Here is a 14,086-nt window from a genome sequence, read left to right as displayed (position 1 = left end):
GAGTCATGCCTTAAAATTTTAAAATACAATTTGGGTCAATTAGAAATTAAAAGACTAAATTGAATCAGGAGTCAAATTTTTTAAGAGTTATTTTAAGTATTAACTCAAAATTAGGATCAGTCTTCACAGGAGATAGCTATTTATTGCTCTGTGCGGCATGTGCAGAGCAGAGTACATCATTTCCGATTCAAAGAACCTCTGATAATCATATATGCTTTTGAAGTTTAGCAACCATGGCTAACTATATTAGTTCCATTTTGTAGAAACAAAATAAGGAAATTATTTACCAAAATAAGCAACCACATTTAGCTTTTCCAATTAAGAAACCAATCTCACAAAGTCAATCACACTGTAAGAATACCATCACATTATATATTTTTTATCAGAGCATAAGACACCTAAGTATTCACATCAAAGACAGGAACAACAGTTCAGCTGATCATGAAACAACGGTAGGCAGTTTTTATGGTGTCGTAAGTGTATTCCCGAGTTCATTTCGCTTCCTACCGACGCATCCTGAGCTAACCAAAGAGGTTATCCAGATATCATCAGATTTTACTGGTTCATCATCATCATTCCTGTGCCAACTCCAGAAAGCATGCGTTGAGTTCACAATCTTGAGCTCGCCATGGCCAAAACTGGCTTCGCGGAATTCTGACCAGTTTGGCTGTGGATTTATGTACCTACCAACAAGAAAACATAAATTACATATATGTTAAGAATGATACTTTGCTTATATACACATTTCTGGGAAAACTAACCTTAGCCAAGAGAATAGCAATATGTGAAAATTTTTATTTACACAAAATTCTTCCAACCACCCCATTGCCCCAATATACAACCAGCATTAAAAACAAATATGTAACAACACATAACAGTTAACACCATTCTAAAACAAGAGTATAAACGAAAAATCAAATACAAGTATTTCTGACTAGGGCTAATTGAAATGAAGAAAGCGTTTGATTTGCGTTTCATTTCCGTTTTCATATTCAATGTTTTTTGTTTTTATGACTTTGTGAAAAAAATAAACAGCGAAAACAATAAAATCTTTTTTTTTTTTGCTTTCACCTTCTCCTTTTTCTTTTTTATTCACGAAATTCTAAAAACAAAAACTACTAAAAATAAAAACGTAAACCAAACGAACCGTAGTCTTTATATAGAGCTTCCCTAACCGTGCCCTTAATTGTTTTGCTTTATGCAGGACTTGGGACTTGTTTATTTCAAACAAACCCCAAGACACATAACCTCAATATAACTTTCTAACACATGACAAGTGATTCTAAGAATAGCCTTATATGAAATGTTTGAGTGAAGCACCATTTGACCCTTCAGAGATTAAAATGCTGACAAACTCGAAAAGTCCAAAAGATACTATATTCTCACATGAGGGTAAATGGCATGATCTTTGCTAAGACTAAGGAAATAGCTGAAGCTGCAGTTACTGAGTGGAGAATTGGAATGGAATCCAGGCTTTGCCTTTAGCTACTATCGGATCATCCTACCTTCTAGGGCAGTCAATCAATGTTTTCACTTTACTTAACTAGGGAGAAGATGCAGGAGGAAAAGTAAACCTTCCCTATAGTGCTTTCTCAAGAGATCGATGTATTTGGCAACTTCGTCCTTAATATTGACATCCTAACAAATTAGTTTCTAAAAGATCACTTTCTAACAAATTAGTCCCTAAAATATCTTAATTCATGCAAAAACAAAACCCACTATAACTAATAAAGACAAATTCATCTCCAAGGTACTACTGACAAATAAAACATCTTTTAGGGACTTATATGTCAATGGTTTTGATTTTTCGTGAATAAACTTAGTGGTTCACCCGACAATATTTATTGGAAGAGTCGAACTTACTTTGCAGCTAAGCCTTCTTTGTTTCCTCCATCACCAATTGTTATATGAACAGCACCACAAGGATCCACTCTTCCATTATACACCCGTCTCTGTCATAGACATGAAAAATATTTTGTCAACACAATTAAAGCATACTTACAAGAGGGGAAAAATTGGAACCGCGGAAGCTTACCGAGCGTTCATAAGCATGCACATGCCCAGCAAAAACTAAATCAACACTAGCAGTGTATAGCAATGGTTCCATAGCCTTCATCATATCACTACCTTCACCTTGATGTGCCGTGTTACTATTATACCATGGAACATGAAATAACACAAGTAGCCATGGTGTCTTTTTCCTGTCCACCTTTGACAGATCTGCCTGTAGATCAGAAACAAGAGTGTCAACCCTGTTTACTGAAAACCATTTTCATGAAATAAAAAATAAAAAAAGAAAAGAAAAGAAAAAGAGGCTATAACCATATACTAAGGACAGCAGGATGGGCAATTTTGTTTATCATGAAGAAATATTTCATGCAGAACACATTTCCATAGATTACATAGTGCACGTGAATATCAAGAATGACAAACAATACTGCTTTTGAGTTCCATACATTTTTGTTTTTCATTACTATACAATGATACTTGTTGCATTAAGGATGTGAGAAGATAAACTCGTATATAAATACAATGTTTTAATTTTTACTTAAACCATTCGTAATAATCAGTTTTATTTTTAAGATTTATTCTCTCTATACTGCAAAAGAATTATCAAGGGTCTTCCAAATGCAAATTATGAAATTATGATTAGCTAGTGAATTTTTTAATTTTGGGATTTGCTTCAACCAACTCAAGTGTTGTTTCGAGCCGATCAAAGCAACCCTCCAAGTTGCCAACTTTGTGCCCCAAATCACACATCTCTCCTTGATCTACAACAAATAATAAATACCCAATCCTCCCATAACTAGTGCAAGAACCACAGCTATATTTATCACTTCAACCTACCATTGCATAGGAAAGTCGTTCTGGCTCAAACTAACACGAGTGAAGTGTGCCTTGTCCATAATGTTTTCGAAATTTTTTGAAGTTACCCTAATGTTTTATTTGATTCAATGTTACCTTCAATGTTTAAAATAAGTTTCAATTTAACCCTATTGTTAATTTTTTTACCGTTAACGGTTAGTTAAATTTTACCCTTATCAGCGGTTGATTCTACGGCTTGAATTTGTGACCCTGAGGATATACAGAGACAACTCAAATGATTCACCAAGGCTCCCCTTCTACACATACACACACAAATTGAGTTCAAGACATGATTCTAGTGAAAGCCATATAGGGTTAACCCTAACTCCCATATGCTAATCCAATGCTTGCATTTGTCACAAGTAATTTGGACTATAAATTGCTCTATTTGACATCTTGATTAGTGTAATCACCATAACAAAGGAAGGAAGAAACAAATATGTATCTAATTTCATCACAATATCACAATGTTTGTATGTGTTTTTGTTGAAAGATCCTGAAAGAAAATCTAGATGGAGGACAGCAGGTATGCTAATCATGGCTTTATAAATGAATGCAAGTGATTGAAATCTACAAGCATGCAACTAGAAGAAAGCTCTATCCCACAATAGGATCAATTGACTTAATGTTATCCATAACAACATATTTGAAGAAAGGAAACTAGGATACTGCGGAAATAGAAAAGAAATTTATGTCTCAACAATAAACATATAAGGATATCTAGTATATAGGACAAACAATATTGATTTTCTTTCTTTTTAGTTGGATCATGCATGTTATAATCACAAAATTTTATAACCAATAGCTTAGAAGAAGCCTGATCTTCTTTGGCAGAGAATCCAATACTTATACACATATCTTGATGTAGTAACTTTTAATCATTAGAGCAACCAACTAACCTTTAGCCAACTATATTGCTCAGAGTACTCATCATAATCTGCATAGGATCCAAGCATGATAATGTGAACACCTGCAACTTCAAATGAATAATAGAGATTTGAACTCGATCCACTTTCCTCAAACGGCATCTTCCATCTGGAATTATAAGACACAAATCCATCCTTCAACAATGGTATGCTCTCCACTTCATGGTTCCCTTGAGTTACCATCCATGGTTTGGCACTAGCAAGTGGCTGCACCAACCTACCGAATGTGTCCCACCGGTGTTGGATATAGTCAGCATATGCAAGGTCTCCAGGAAGTAGGTGAACATCATATTTGCATTGGTCAATGTGGCTCAACGTCGATTTTGTCCAACCGGTTTGACCCAAATCCCCAGCCACAGCAAATGTAATCGGAAATTGAGCAGGAGGAGTTTTGAGCTGGAACTCTGGACCTTGTCTGCCGCATCGGTAAAAGTACACAGAATTATGTTCTAAAGGTCCAATTAGAACATGGTGTATCTTTCCAGAGCTGTAGACAATATAACTATACGAGGTGGTCTCCCCTTCAGCGAAAGAGTCGTATTTCCCGGGTGATGTTCCATATTCTACAACCGAAGGTGCAGAATTATCATCCGTGATCCAAGTAACTCTAATGTGTTTGTCTCCTGACAAAGAAATGTGTACCTGAAAACAGACACTTCTTCAGTTAAGAATCTGAAACTCTATGGACTCCATAAAAAGTAACGTGTGTAAAATGGTTTGATATAATTGCTTAAAAAGAATAAGCCTTGTTCACTCTTCACATAATTATTTTCCTAGAACAAGCTACTAATTCAAGCATTAAACCAACCATTAGAAACAATTAACATTTTTTCTTGGCTAGAAATTACAGCATTAAGCTGTTCCCCCATTTGTGCAAAGTGCAGAGGTAGATCTAGATATAACACCATTTTTCCCTAATTAATCTAAGGTTAATAAGGAACATTAGCCATCAAATCAGTGGTTTTGCTGAATTTGACAACTCCAAAAGAAAAATCACAAAAAAAGTTGCACTCAATGAGGATATAAACTTACCCTTCCAATCTATCACATTCTCACATGGCAACATATGTCATATAAGCAATTTAGAAAACAAAAAGGAAAAGTTTTGCTAAATTAAGAAATGCCACAAACACAAATACCAGGAATCTTTTTATCTATTGAGAAAAAAATAAAATAAAATAATAAAGAGCCCAGATTCATTCAGAACCAAAAAGCAAATGCCAACTAATGAAAACACAAAAAAATACAAAAAAGTTATGACATCGATCACTGATAAACCATTGAAACAAAAAAAGGCACCAAATTAATTATTATTATTATTATTATTATTATTTGATTGAAGAGAATAATGTGTATTGACTATCGAGTATTGACCTGCTGAGGGTATGAAGAGAGCTTTGAATCCCATGGAAGGTGTAAGGCTTTACGAGGCTGAGGTCGAACATAATCATCAGCAGTCACAGTTGCTGATGCAAAAATAAAAACAGTTAGAATGAGTTTTAAGAGTGCCATTAATGCGTGCAAAACAAACAAATTAAAAGAAAACTTTCAGATTCTGGAAGAAGAGGACGACAATAATGTACTTCACGGAGATCTAATTCAATCAGGTCGGTGGATTTTGCTAACGTCACCTTCTCAAAAAGATAAATGGAAAATGAAAGCAACCTCTTTTCTTTTTCGCCTTCTGTGCAGTCTCTGACTAATTTGCTTTTGTAATTTTCGTAAAACAAAGACATATTTCTATTAAATTATTATATATTTATATATAAATATATGTTATTTCAATTATTTTTAATATATATTTTAAATTTTAATACATATTATTATATTATATATATAATTAATTTGATAATTATTTTTTATATACGCGTAATTATTAAAATGTTACTAGTTAAATGTTAAGTGACTAGGTGCAAATGAATAAAAAAATATTTGTATAAAGTATAAACTTCTAAATTAGTTTATAAATTTTAAATTAGATATTTTAATTTTTAATAAATTTGTATTGAAAAAAGTTTTAAGCAAAATAAGTAACTAAATCCAACTAAATTATTAACTTATTTTTTATTCTAGGTGCGGTCTGTGGTTAATTTTTTTGTATATTGAAAAAAATTTGGTGTAATACTCAATCATTGAATTTTATGGTGTTTTTTAAAATTATGGGAACAGTACAATCCGCCCGCCTTGTATTGACAATACGCCCCCCTTGTATACAAGGGGGGCGTATTGTCAATACAAGGCGGGCGGATTGTACTGTTCCCATAATTTTAAAAAACACCATAAAATCCAATGATTGAGTATTACACCAATGATATACCAATATGTAAAAAAATATATCGCGGTCTGTTTTTAGACATGGCTTCTTCTTTACACTTATTTTATTGTTTCTGTTTTGTTTTCTCTTCTTTTTTTTAATCTTTCTCTTTGGTCATCACTATTACTTTCTCTTCTCTCTCCTCCTTTTTTCATTTGAATTTTTTTCTTTCTTTATTTTTTTGTCGTCCATCTCCATCGTCACTATTATTATTATTGTTATTTTTATCATCGTCGTCTTTTTTTTATATGTAAATAATATTATTCATTCTCTTTCTAATTTTTACACTTATTCTACTTACTTTCGTTATATTATTTACAGATTTTTCCACTTATTTTTTCTATCAAAATTTATGAATATACAATTCAAATCTTCATGAACTATTCTTAGTTCTATCACATCATTTAGTTAGGAATTCTGTATTAGAATGAAGATATTTTACTATTATTCTTTAGAAATTATATGTTGTTTTATATATCAAATATACCGTCTTCTTCTTTTACATAAATGTCACTATTCATGACTTCATTCTCTCTCGAATTTTGACACTTGTTCTGCTTAATTTTACATTATTATCTACAAATTTTTTTACGTATTCTCTTTTTCTATTAAAAATTTGTGAATCTGTAATTCAAGTCTTCATGAAATAAATTCTTAATATTATTATATCATTTAGTTAAAAGTTTTTGTGTTAAGATAAAGACATTTCAGTATTAGAGGGACGATATTTCGATGTTATTCTTTAGAAATTTATATATTTTATATATCATTGTCTTCTTCTTGTACGTAAATGACACTGTTCATTCTCTTTTGAATTTTTGCACTTATATATTCTGCTTAATTTTGCTGCACTATATAATAAATTTCGGTGCTATTTTTGTTTCCAGCAAAAATTCAATTTAATAAATATGAAGTACATTCATTCAATTAAATAAGATTGCAGTTTCTAGCAAGAATTTAATTTAATAAGTATAAACGTACATTCATTCAATTAAATAAGATTATAACAATACAGATATATTTATTTAAGTCTAATACGAGAATTAATGTTTCTAAAAGAAGAACTAAGAGTAACAAAAAAAACATAGAAATAATAAGCAAAAAAAATGTAGCATTAAGAAAGAAATTTTAGTGTCAAAATTAAACAATTTTTTTGTTATTATTGATAAATTTTGGTGCTATTTTTTTAATTATTTTTGCACAATTTAAAATTTTCTCTTCTTTTACTCATCTTTTGCTTCTTATTCTTTTTCATTTTCTCCTTCTTATTTTATTTTTTCATAATTTTTTTTGTTTCATTCTCTTAAAAAAAAATAAAACTAAGAAAAAAAAAGCAAAAATCAGACAAAAAAAAAAAGAAATAACTGTAAGAACACATGAGAAAGAGAACGAGAAGAAGAAATAAAAATAAAATGCAGCAATAGTAACACGAATAGAAGAACAATGAAGCCGCGAGTTGTGTGAGTGAGTTTTGTTGAATTTGAGGCAATTTAATTAGACTTAATTGTCAAAAAAATTTGAATGTGTAGCAAGACTCATTTGTATTATTTTAAAGTTTTTAAAAAAATGTGTCCAAAATCATATAAAAAATATATTTAGAATTCTTACTTTTTGAAAGATCTAAAACTTTTATTTTTTAAACTTTTGACTTCTAAAAATTATATTAATAATATTTGGTACAATTTTTTAAATATATTTTTTATTTTTTAAAAATTTATTTACAAATTTTTAAAAAAATAAAAAATTTAATTTTTTTCCACTTAAAAACTATTTTATCATTTATATTTATTAAATAATTTTAAAATAAATATTTTTGTAATAATATTTTAAATATAAAATAATTTATTTATATATTTTAAATTTTTAAAAAAAATTTAATTAAATTATTTATCCAAACTAACTTAGTATCATCCAAATATTGAGATTATTCTCTAAAAACTAATAACGTCGTTCATAGAGATAACAACGATGCATGTTTACACCGGGATAATATTAAAAAAGAAGATTGATTAATTTTGACTTACAAAAATTTAATAATAAAAGAGTATAAACTTATTTCAAATATCATCGTAGATAAAATTGAATCAAAATAATGTTAGAAATAATTTTAAATTTTTTAAAATAAAATATATTTTACTTTTTATTTATTTATATTTTTCAAAATATTATATTCAAACTATAATGATATATCAACTAACAATGTTTTTATTTTTGATAATGTCATTTATTATATTATTATTTTTTGTATTATATATTATATGAATTTATAAAAAAAAGCGGCAATCAAAATTAAAACTGATATGTACATATAAAAAATTAATCATTAAATTAGTTGTTATATATTTTATATTTTAATATATATTATATATCAATAACTAATTTGTTTATTAGTTTTTTGTGTATACTGTGATTAAAAAAAAAGTGGTTATTATTTACAATGTTTTTTTTATTACATATGTTTACAGTTTACTTCAATCTATAGTTCTATGGGATAGGTGGGAGATTCTATGGTGCTGATGGTAGTTATAAGTATGGTATGCTTACAAAGTATGTAAATATGAGAAGATGACGCGTGGATAATTGGTGTTGAAACGGGTTAGGCGTTTTTTTGTTTTCCGTTTTTCATATTAAAAAATATGTCTAATTAGTTATTAATGATACTGTTAGAAAAATTAATTAGTGGACTGCATGAATTGATGGACTAATTATTTTATACATTTTAATTAAAAAAATATTGGGCTCCAGAAAATAGTAAAAATGGCCTAAAAAAACACCAATAAAAGAATAATAAATAAATAACTGAAGACGAAAAAGAAATTTTATCCGTCACTTGCCTCTCTAAATATGACAAAATGTATAATTTTCTATTTTTTTATAATTATTTAACTAAGTACGAAAAATATTCTACAATGAATATTATATAAATAATCTGATTTAAGACCTCATATTAAATTTTTTATTCTCTAATTTAAATATTCAATTATGTATATCTACTTAAGTAATGGCTTCCTAAATTTTCATTAAAAAAATCTTATTTAGAACAACATAAATTAAAGGACAAATTGCATAAATAAAAAAATAATATATTAAATTAATTTTATCTAATTATATATTTTTTAAAATAGTTACATTTTAATTTTGTATTTATTTTATACAAATTGCTACATGGTATAAATATTTCAAAATTTATATATAAACCGTTAAATTTATAGATATTTATGTAAAAGTTTACTATCATTATAAATCACTACAAGGTGTAGAAATTTATATGAAAATTGACTATTATCATAAATCTTTAAAGAGGCATAAGTTTATAAACATAACTACCATTATAAATTATTAAAATGTGTAACAATTTATAAATTTTTTTATTTTTTCTCTATCTACTATCTTGTACTAGCCATCTCTCTAATTAATGATCATTTTATATGTTTTTATTAAAATAAATATACTAAAAAAATAGTTTGAATTAGTTAAATATAATGAATTAAATTTTGGTATAATAAGAATTTAATTGGTATTTAGGAACTATCTTTATTATTTTATTATTCCATTAAATAAAAGAAAAGTGCATAACAATATTTTGTAATTATTTTTATAACTTAAATATTTTATATTTTGTATTTCAAATTTATATTTTAATATAAATTTTTTATGTTAAAAAAGTTTATTGCATAATAATTAATCTACAAAATAAAAAAATGTTTTGTATGTAAGCATTTATAGGTTTTTTATTTAAAAACAAAAGACTATACTTCTCAAATTTTATTTTTTTCCCAATTTTATATTTTCAAACAATAAATCCCAGCTAACACATAAAGAACTCATTAACCCAACTAGCTTAAAAAAATAATTAAATAATTCACTAAGCATAATAATTGTCACACATGAAATCAGACACGTTTATTCATCCGTTTTACAAGTACCCTTCTTCTCCATCTGTTGATCTCAAAATTTGACACGCATAATAAGCATAAGATGCTGAAAACTTATGTCAGCACCATAGAATTTTCCATAGCTCTATACGCAACAAGCAGCTTTAGTGGATTCCTCCCTTTGTGACTAAGAAACCATACTCAATTTGTCAAATATTAGTGTAATAATTATTGGCGCTAATCGTGCTTTATTTTAATGCACAAATTTACATAATAATAATAATAAAGGAGTGATAGGTGATGCCAAGGCATCTTAGGCTAGTTTCACTAGCATTTTTCTGTTAGTTTTAGTTGTTTTATGCATTTTCTTGAGCTTAAAGTAACCAAGAATGGTTAAATGAACAACAAAGCAATGAATCTTCCAAACATGAAGATTTTGATGCAAATTCCATGAGTTTTTAGTTATATTACTTGAATGCTATGAATGGAAGATTTCTCATGAAATTTTGCAAGACTTTGATGCAGTTGTTTAGATGATTTCAGGGAAGAAGAGGCTAGGCAAGGAAGCAACAAAATCAATAAAGGAAGCTTGAATATCACATGTGGAGTTTAAGTTCCAGTTTAAGCTTAAACTGGAACTTAAACTACCAAACCATATAATGCTGGGAAGTGGCGTTTAAGCTCCAGTTTAAGCTTAAACTGGAACTTAAACGCCAGAATCATGAAGGCTGAGAAGAGCTACAACTGGCGTTTAACCTCCGGTTTAACTTTAAACTGGAAGTTAAACGCCAGAATGGGAAATGCACCAAGGGAACCATTTCCACGTTTAAGCTCCAGTTTAACCTTAAACTGGAGCGTAAACGTGTTCGGCGTTTTTTCCACTCCAGGGTGTGCTTTCTCATTCCCACGTTTAAGCTCCAGTTTAACCTTAAACTGGAGCTTAAACGTGTTCGACATTTCTCCTCTTGGGTTGCTTCCTTCATTCCCACGTTTAAGCTCCAGTTTAAGGTTAAACTGGAGCTTAAACGTGTTCGACATCTCACCCTCCAGGAAGCATTCCACGTTTAAGCTCCAGTTTAACCTTAAACTAGAGCTTAAACGTGTTCGACCAGCATTTCTCCTCCAGGGTTGCAATCTTCATTTCCACGTTTAAGCTTCAGTTTAACCTTAAACTGAAGCTTAAACGTGTTCGATTATTTACCCTCCAGGATTTGTCTTCTTCCATTTCCAAGTTTAAGCTTCAGTTTAACCTTAAACTGAAGCTTAAACGTGCTTGAATTATATCACCTCCAGGAGTGTCCAACGTTTAAGTTGCAGTTTAAGCTTAAACTGCAACTTAAACGCCACTTAGTGAAAGGGTTTCTGGGCCAAATATATTGAAGTTTAAGTTAGCATTTGAGCACAAACATTAACTTAAACGTATTATGGTATGAAACCCAATTGAATATCATGGTTTATGGGATTGGGCCTGAAGAATTGATGAGTCTGGAATTTCAATTTGTTGAGTCATGTGTCAGTACTTGTTTATCACTAAGTTTGCTCAATGAATGTTACAGAATTGGATCAGCAGCCTCATCAGGATTATGGACCATAAACCCAAAGCAAAAGGAAATCAAGGAAAGGCCTCAAGGCCCAAGAAACACAACAGAAGCTCAATTTAGAAAGTGTATAAATAGGATAGAATTTAAGTTAGTTGGATCGACTTTTTACACTTGAGAACTTTTCATCAATTTTTCTAGTTTTGAATTCAGAGCTATGACTCACTAAACCCCTTTCATTGGGTTAGGGAGCTCTATTGTAATTCAATGAATCAATAATAGTTTTTATCTTCTTCTTCAATCTTTTCTCTTGAATTTTGTTAGAAAGCTTCTCGATCTAATTCCATTGGTTAGTTGTCTTGGGAAAGAAACTATCCATAATTGGAATCCTTCGGAACCTTGGGAAAGGAATGGAGGATTCATGCTAGAGAAGCTTTCTCACAGTGAATTGGATTGGAGTTTGGATGGATATTGTGACATGTAATCCTACCAAATTGTGGTCCATGAAACTGTGTGGTATAATCAGTGATCGAGCATCATCTCTTCTTATGAACATTTAAACCAAGGGATTGGGAATTTGTTTGTTTTTAGAGAGAATTGGTGAGCCAAGGAATTGGGATCCAATCATATAAGATTGCCAAGCAAGATTCAATGAATGCATTGGTTGAGGAAGAGATGAAAATGTTTTGATTCGGAGATCTCAATATCTCCTAACACCCAATGAACTCCCCATCTCTGATCTATCCCTTTCTATTTACATTCTACAATTTCAATTCATGCAAATCACCCCATCCCCTTTTAATTTCAGCACTTTACTTCTCGCTCTTTAATTCATGCAATTTAAGATTCCGCAATTCTCATCTAAATCTTGATTCCGCTCAACTAGAACAAACTTCTAATCCGAATTGCTCATTCAACCAATCCTTGTGGGATTCGACCTCACTCTATTGTGAGTTTTTACTTGACGATAACCGGTGCACTTGCCGGAAGGAATTTTGCCGATTGTGCAATTTCCTAAAATCGTAGCTATCAAGTTTATGGCTAGACCAATAGGGGTTAATAATTTTTGTATTTTGTAACTATTAATTGGTCATTAATAATATTTTAATGATGTAAAATTATATCTAATGATAAAAAATCATAATTAAGTGCTGACCACAAAACACAAAAGTTACTGAATTTCTAAACTTTCTCATAATAATAATAATAATAATAATAATAATAATATATGAATGAACATTAAAAACTATATTTGACATTTCATTATTAAAAATAACCGAATGTTTTTTTTTCTGTAATTTTTCTTTTGGTATATATATATAAATGGCATTTTAAAATAATTGCACACCAAATCTCTCACGATCTTCATTTTAAGTTTAAATAATACCGGCATAAGTTTAAATAATTGGTATACCATTAAATAATTTTTTATCATAGTAATATTTTACAAATCTAAAATCATATAGCATATATATTTTGTTATATAATCAAAAGAGTGAACTACTAATTTGTCTTTATCCATTTCTTAGAATGATAATACGTTGTGATACAATGCGATTTTTATGATGATTTTTCTGTCAATTCTAAACGAAAAATATTGACATATCATATTCAAAAATGGATAGAAATTTATTTATATATAAATTTAATTAGTTAGAAGTTTATTTGTCCTTATCTTTTAAATAATATTTTTTAAAATTATTTTTTATTTATTATATTAATATTCTTTTTTCAATAAATTATTGAATATATAGTTCAAATGACATAGTATTCTCATACTCATCTAAAAGGTCGCGGGTTCAATCTTCTTATCTTTAGTAAAAATAAAGAAATAAATAAATTATTGAATATATGGTATAATGAGTACAAACTAATTAATAAATTATTCAAATTAAAAAAATATGATTTATTATGAAACTAAATAAATAACTCTCAAATATAATTTTTAAATATATAAATAATAAATATTAAAATACAGTTAATACATTAATAATAACCCTATGATATTAGGGTTTTTAATTTAATGCAAAGATATCAAATAGAATTATTAATTTAGTTTAAAGAGATAAAAAATTAAATTTGTTATTACTCAAAAAAATTTTACTATATATCAAATAATGTGTTCATTAGTTTCCACTTTATTGTGAAAATTATCTAGATCATAATACTTGATTTTGATTAAAATATATGTAAATTTAATTGAATTTTAATATACATAAAATTTTAATCAATCCACATTATTCTTATATTAATAAATCTCTATCGATTTGTAGCCTCGTGACAATATGTATTATTAATAGATTAATAATATTATGGTTTAATTATTCTGCAGGTCCCTATAATTTCACCGAATTTTCAATTAGGTCCCTAAATTTTTTTTCTTTCAATTGGGTCCCTAGACGTTAATTTTTTTTTTCAATTTAGTCCCTACCGTGACAAAATCGTTTGATAGAATATTCTGTTCAAAATTCGAATATTCTTATAATTACGCTAAAATAGCAAACTTAACCCCCTCCAATTTTTTAAAATCCCAAAACTACCCTTGATATTTTGTAGAACCCTAGCCAT

General features: G+C 28.9%; 1 protein-coding gene across 1 annotated transcript; it reads right to left on the bottom strand.

Moving 5' to 3' along the window:
- Nucleotides 1–279: 279 nt before the first annotated feature.
- On the bottom strand, nucleotides 280–5,407 carry LOC130947814 (purple acid phosphatase 18-like). The gene is made up of 5 exons (XM_057876840.1): nucleotides 5,166–5,407; nucleotides 3,765–4,433; nucleotides 2,036–2,224; nucleotides 1,864–1,952; nucleotides 280–683 (listed from the first exon to the last, which is right to left on the bottom strand). The coding sequence occupies exons 1-5, from the start codon at nucleotides 5,301–5,303 to the stop codon at nucleotides 464–466; spliced, it is 1,305 nt and encodes a 434-aa protein (XP_057732823.1). The 5' UTR covers nucleotides 5,304–5,407; the 3' UTR covers nucleotides 280–463.
- Nucleotides 5,408–14,086: the final 8,679 nt, after the last annotated feature.

The sequence above is a fragment of the Arachis stenosperma genome, chromosome 1 (genome assembly GCF_014773155.1).
Source record: "Arachis stenosperma cultivar V10309 chromosome 1, arast.V10309.gnm1.PFL2, whole genome shotgun sequence".
Lineage (NCBI taxonomy): Eukaryota > Viridiplantae > Streptophyta > Magnoliopsida > Fabales > Fabaceae > Arachis > Arachis stenosperma.
The sequence above is the reverse complement of the archived record's forward strand: the minus strand, read 5'-3'. Positions and strand labels throughout refer to the sequence as shown.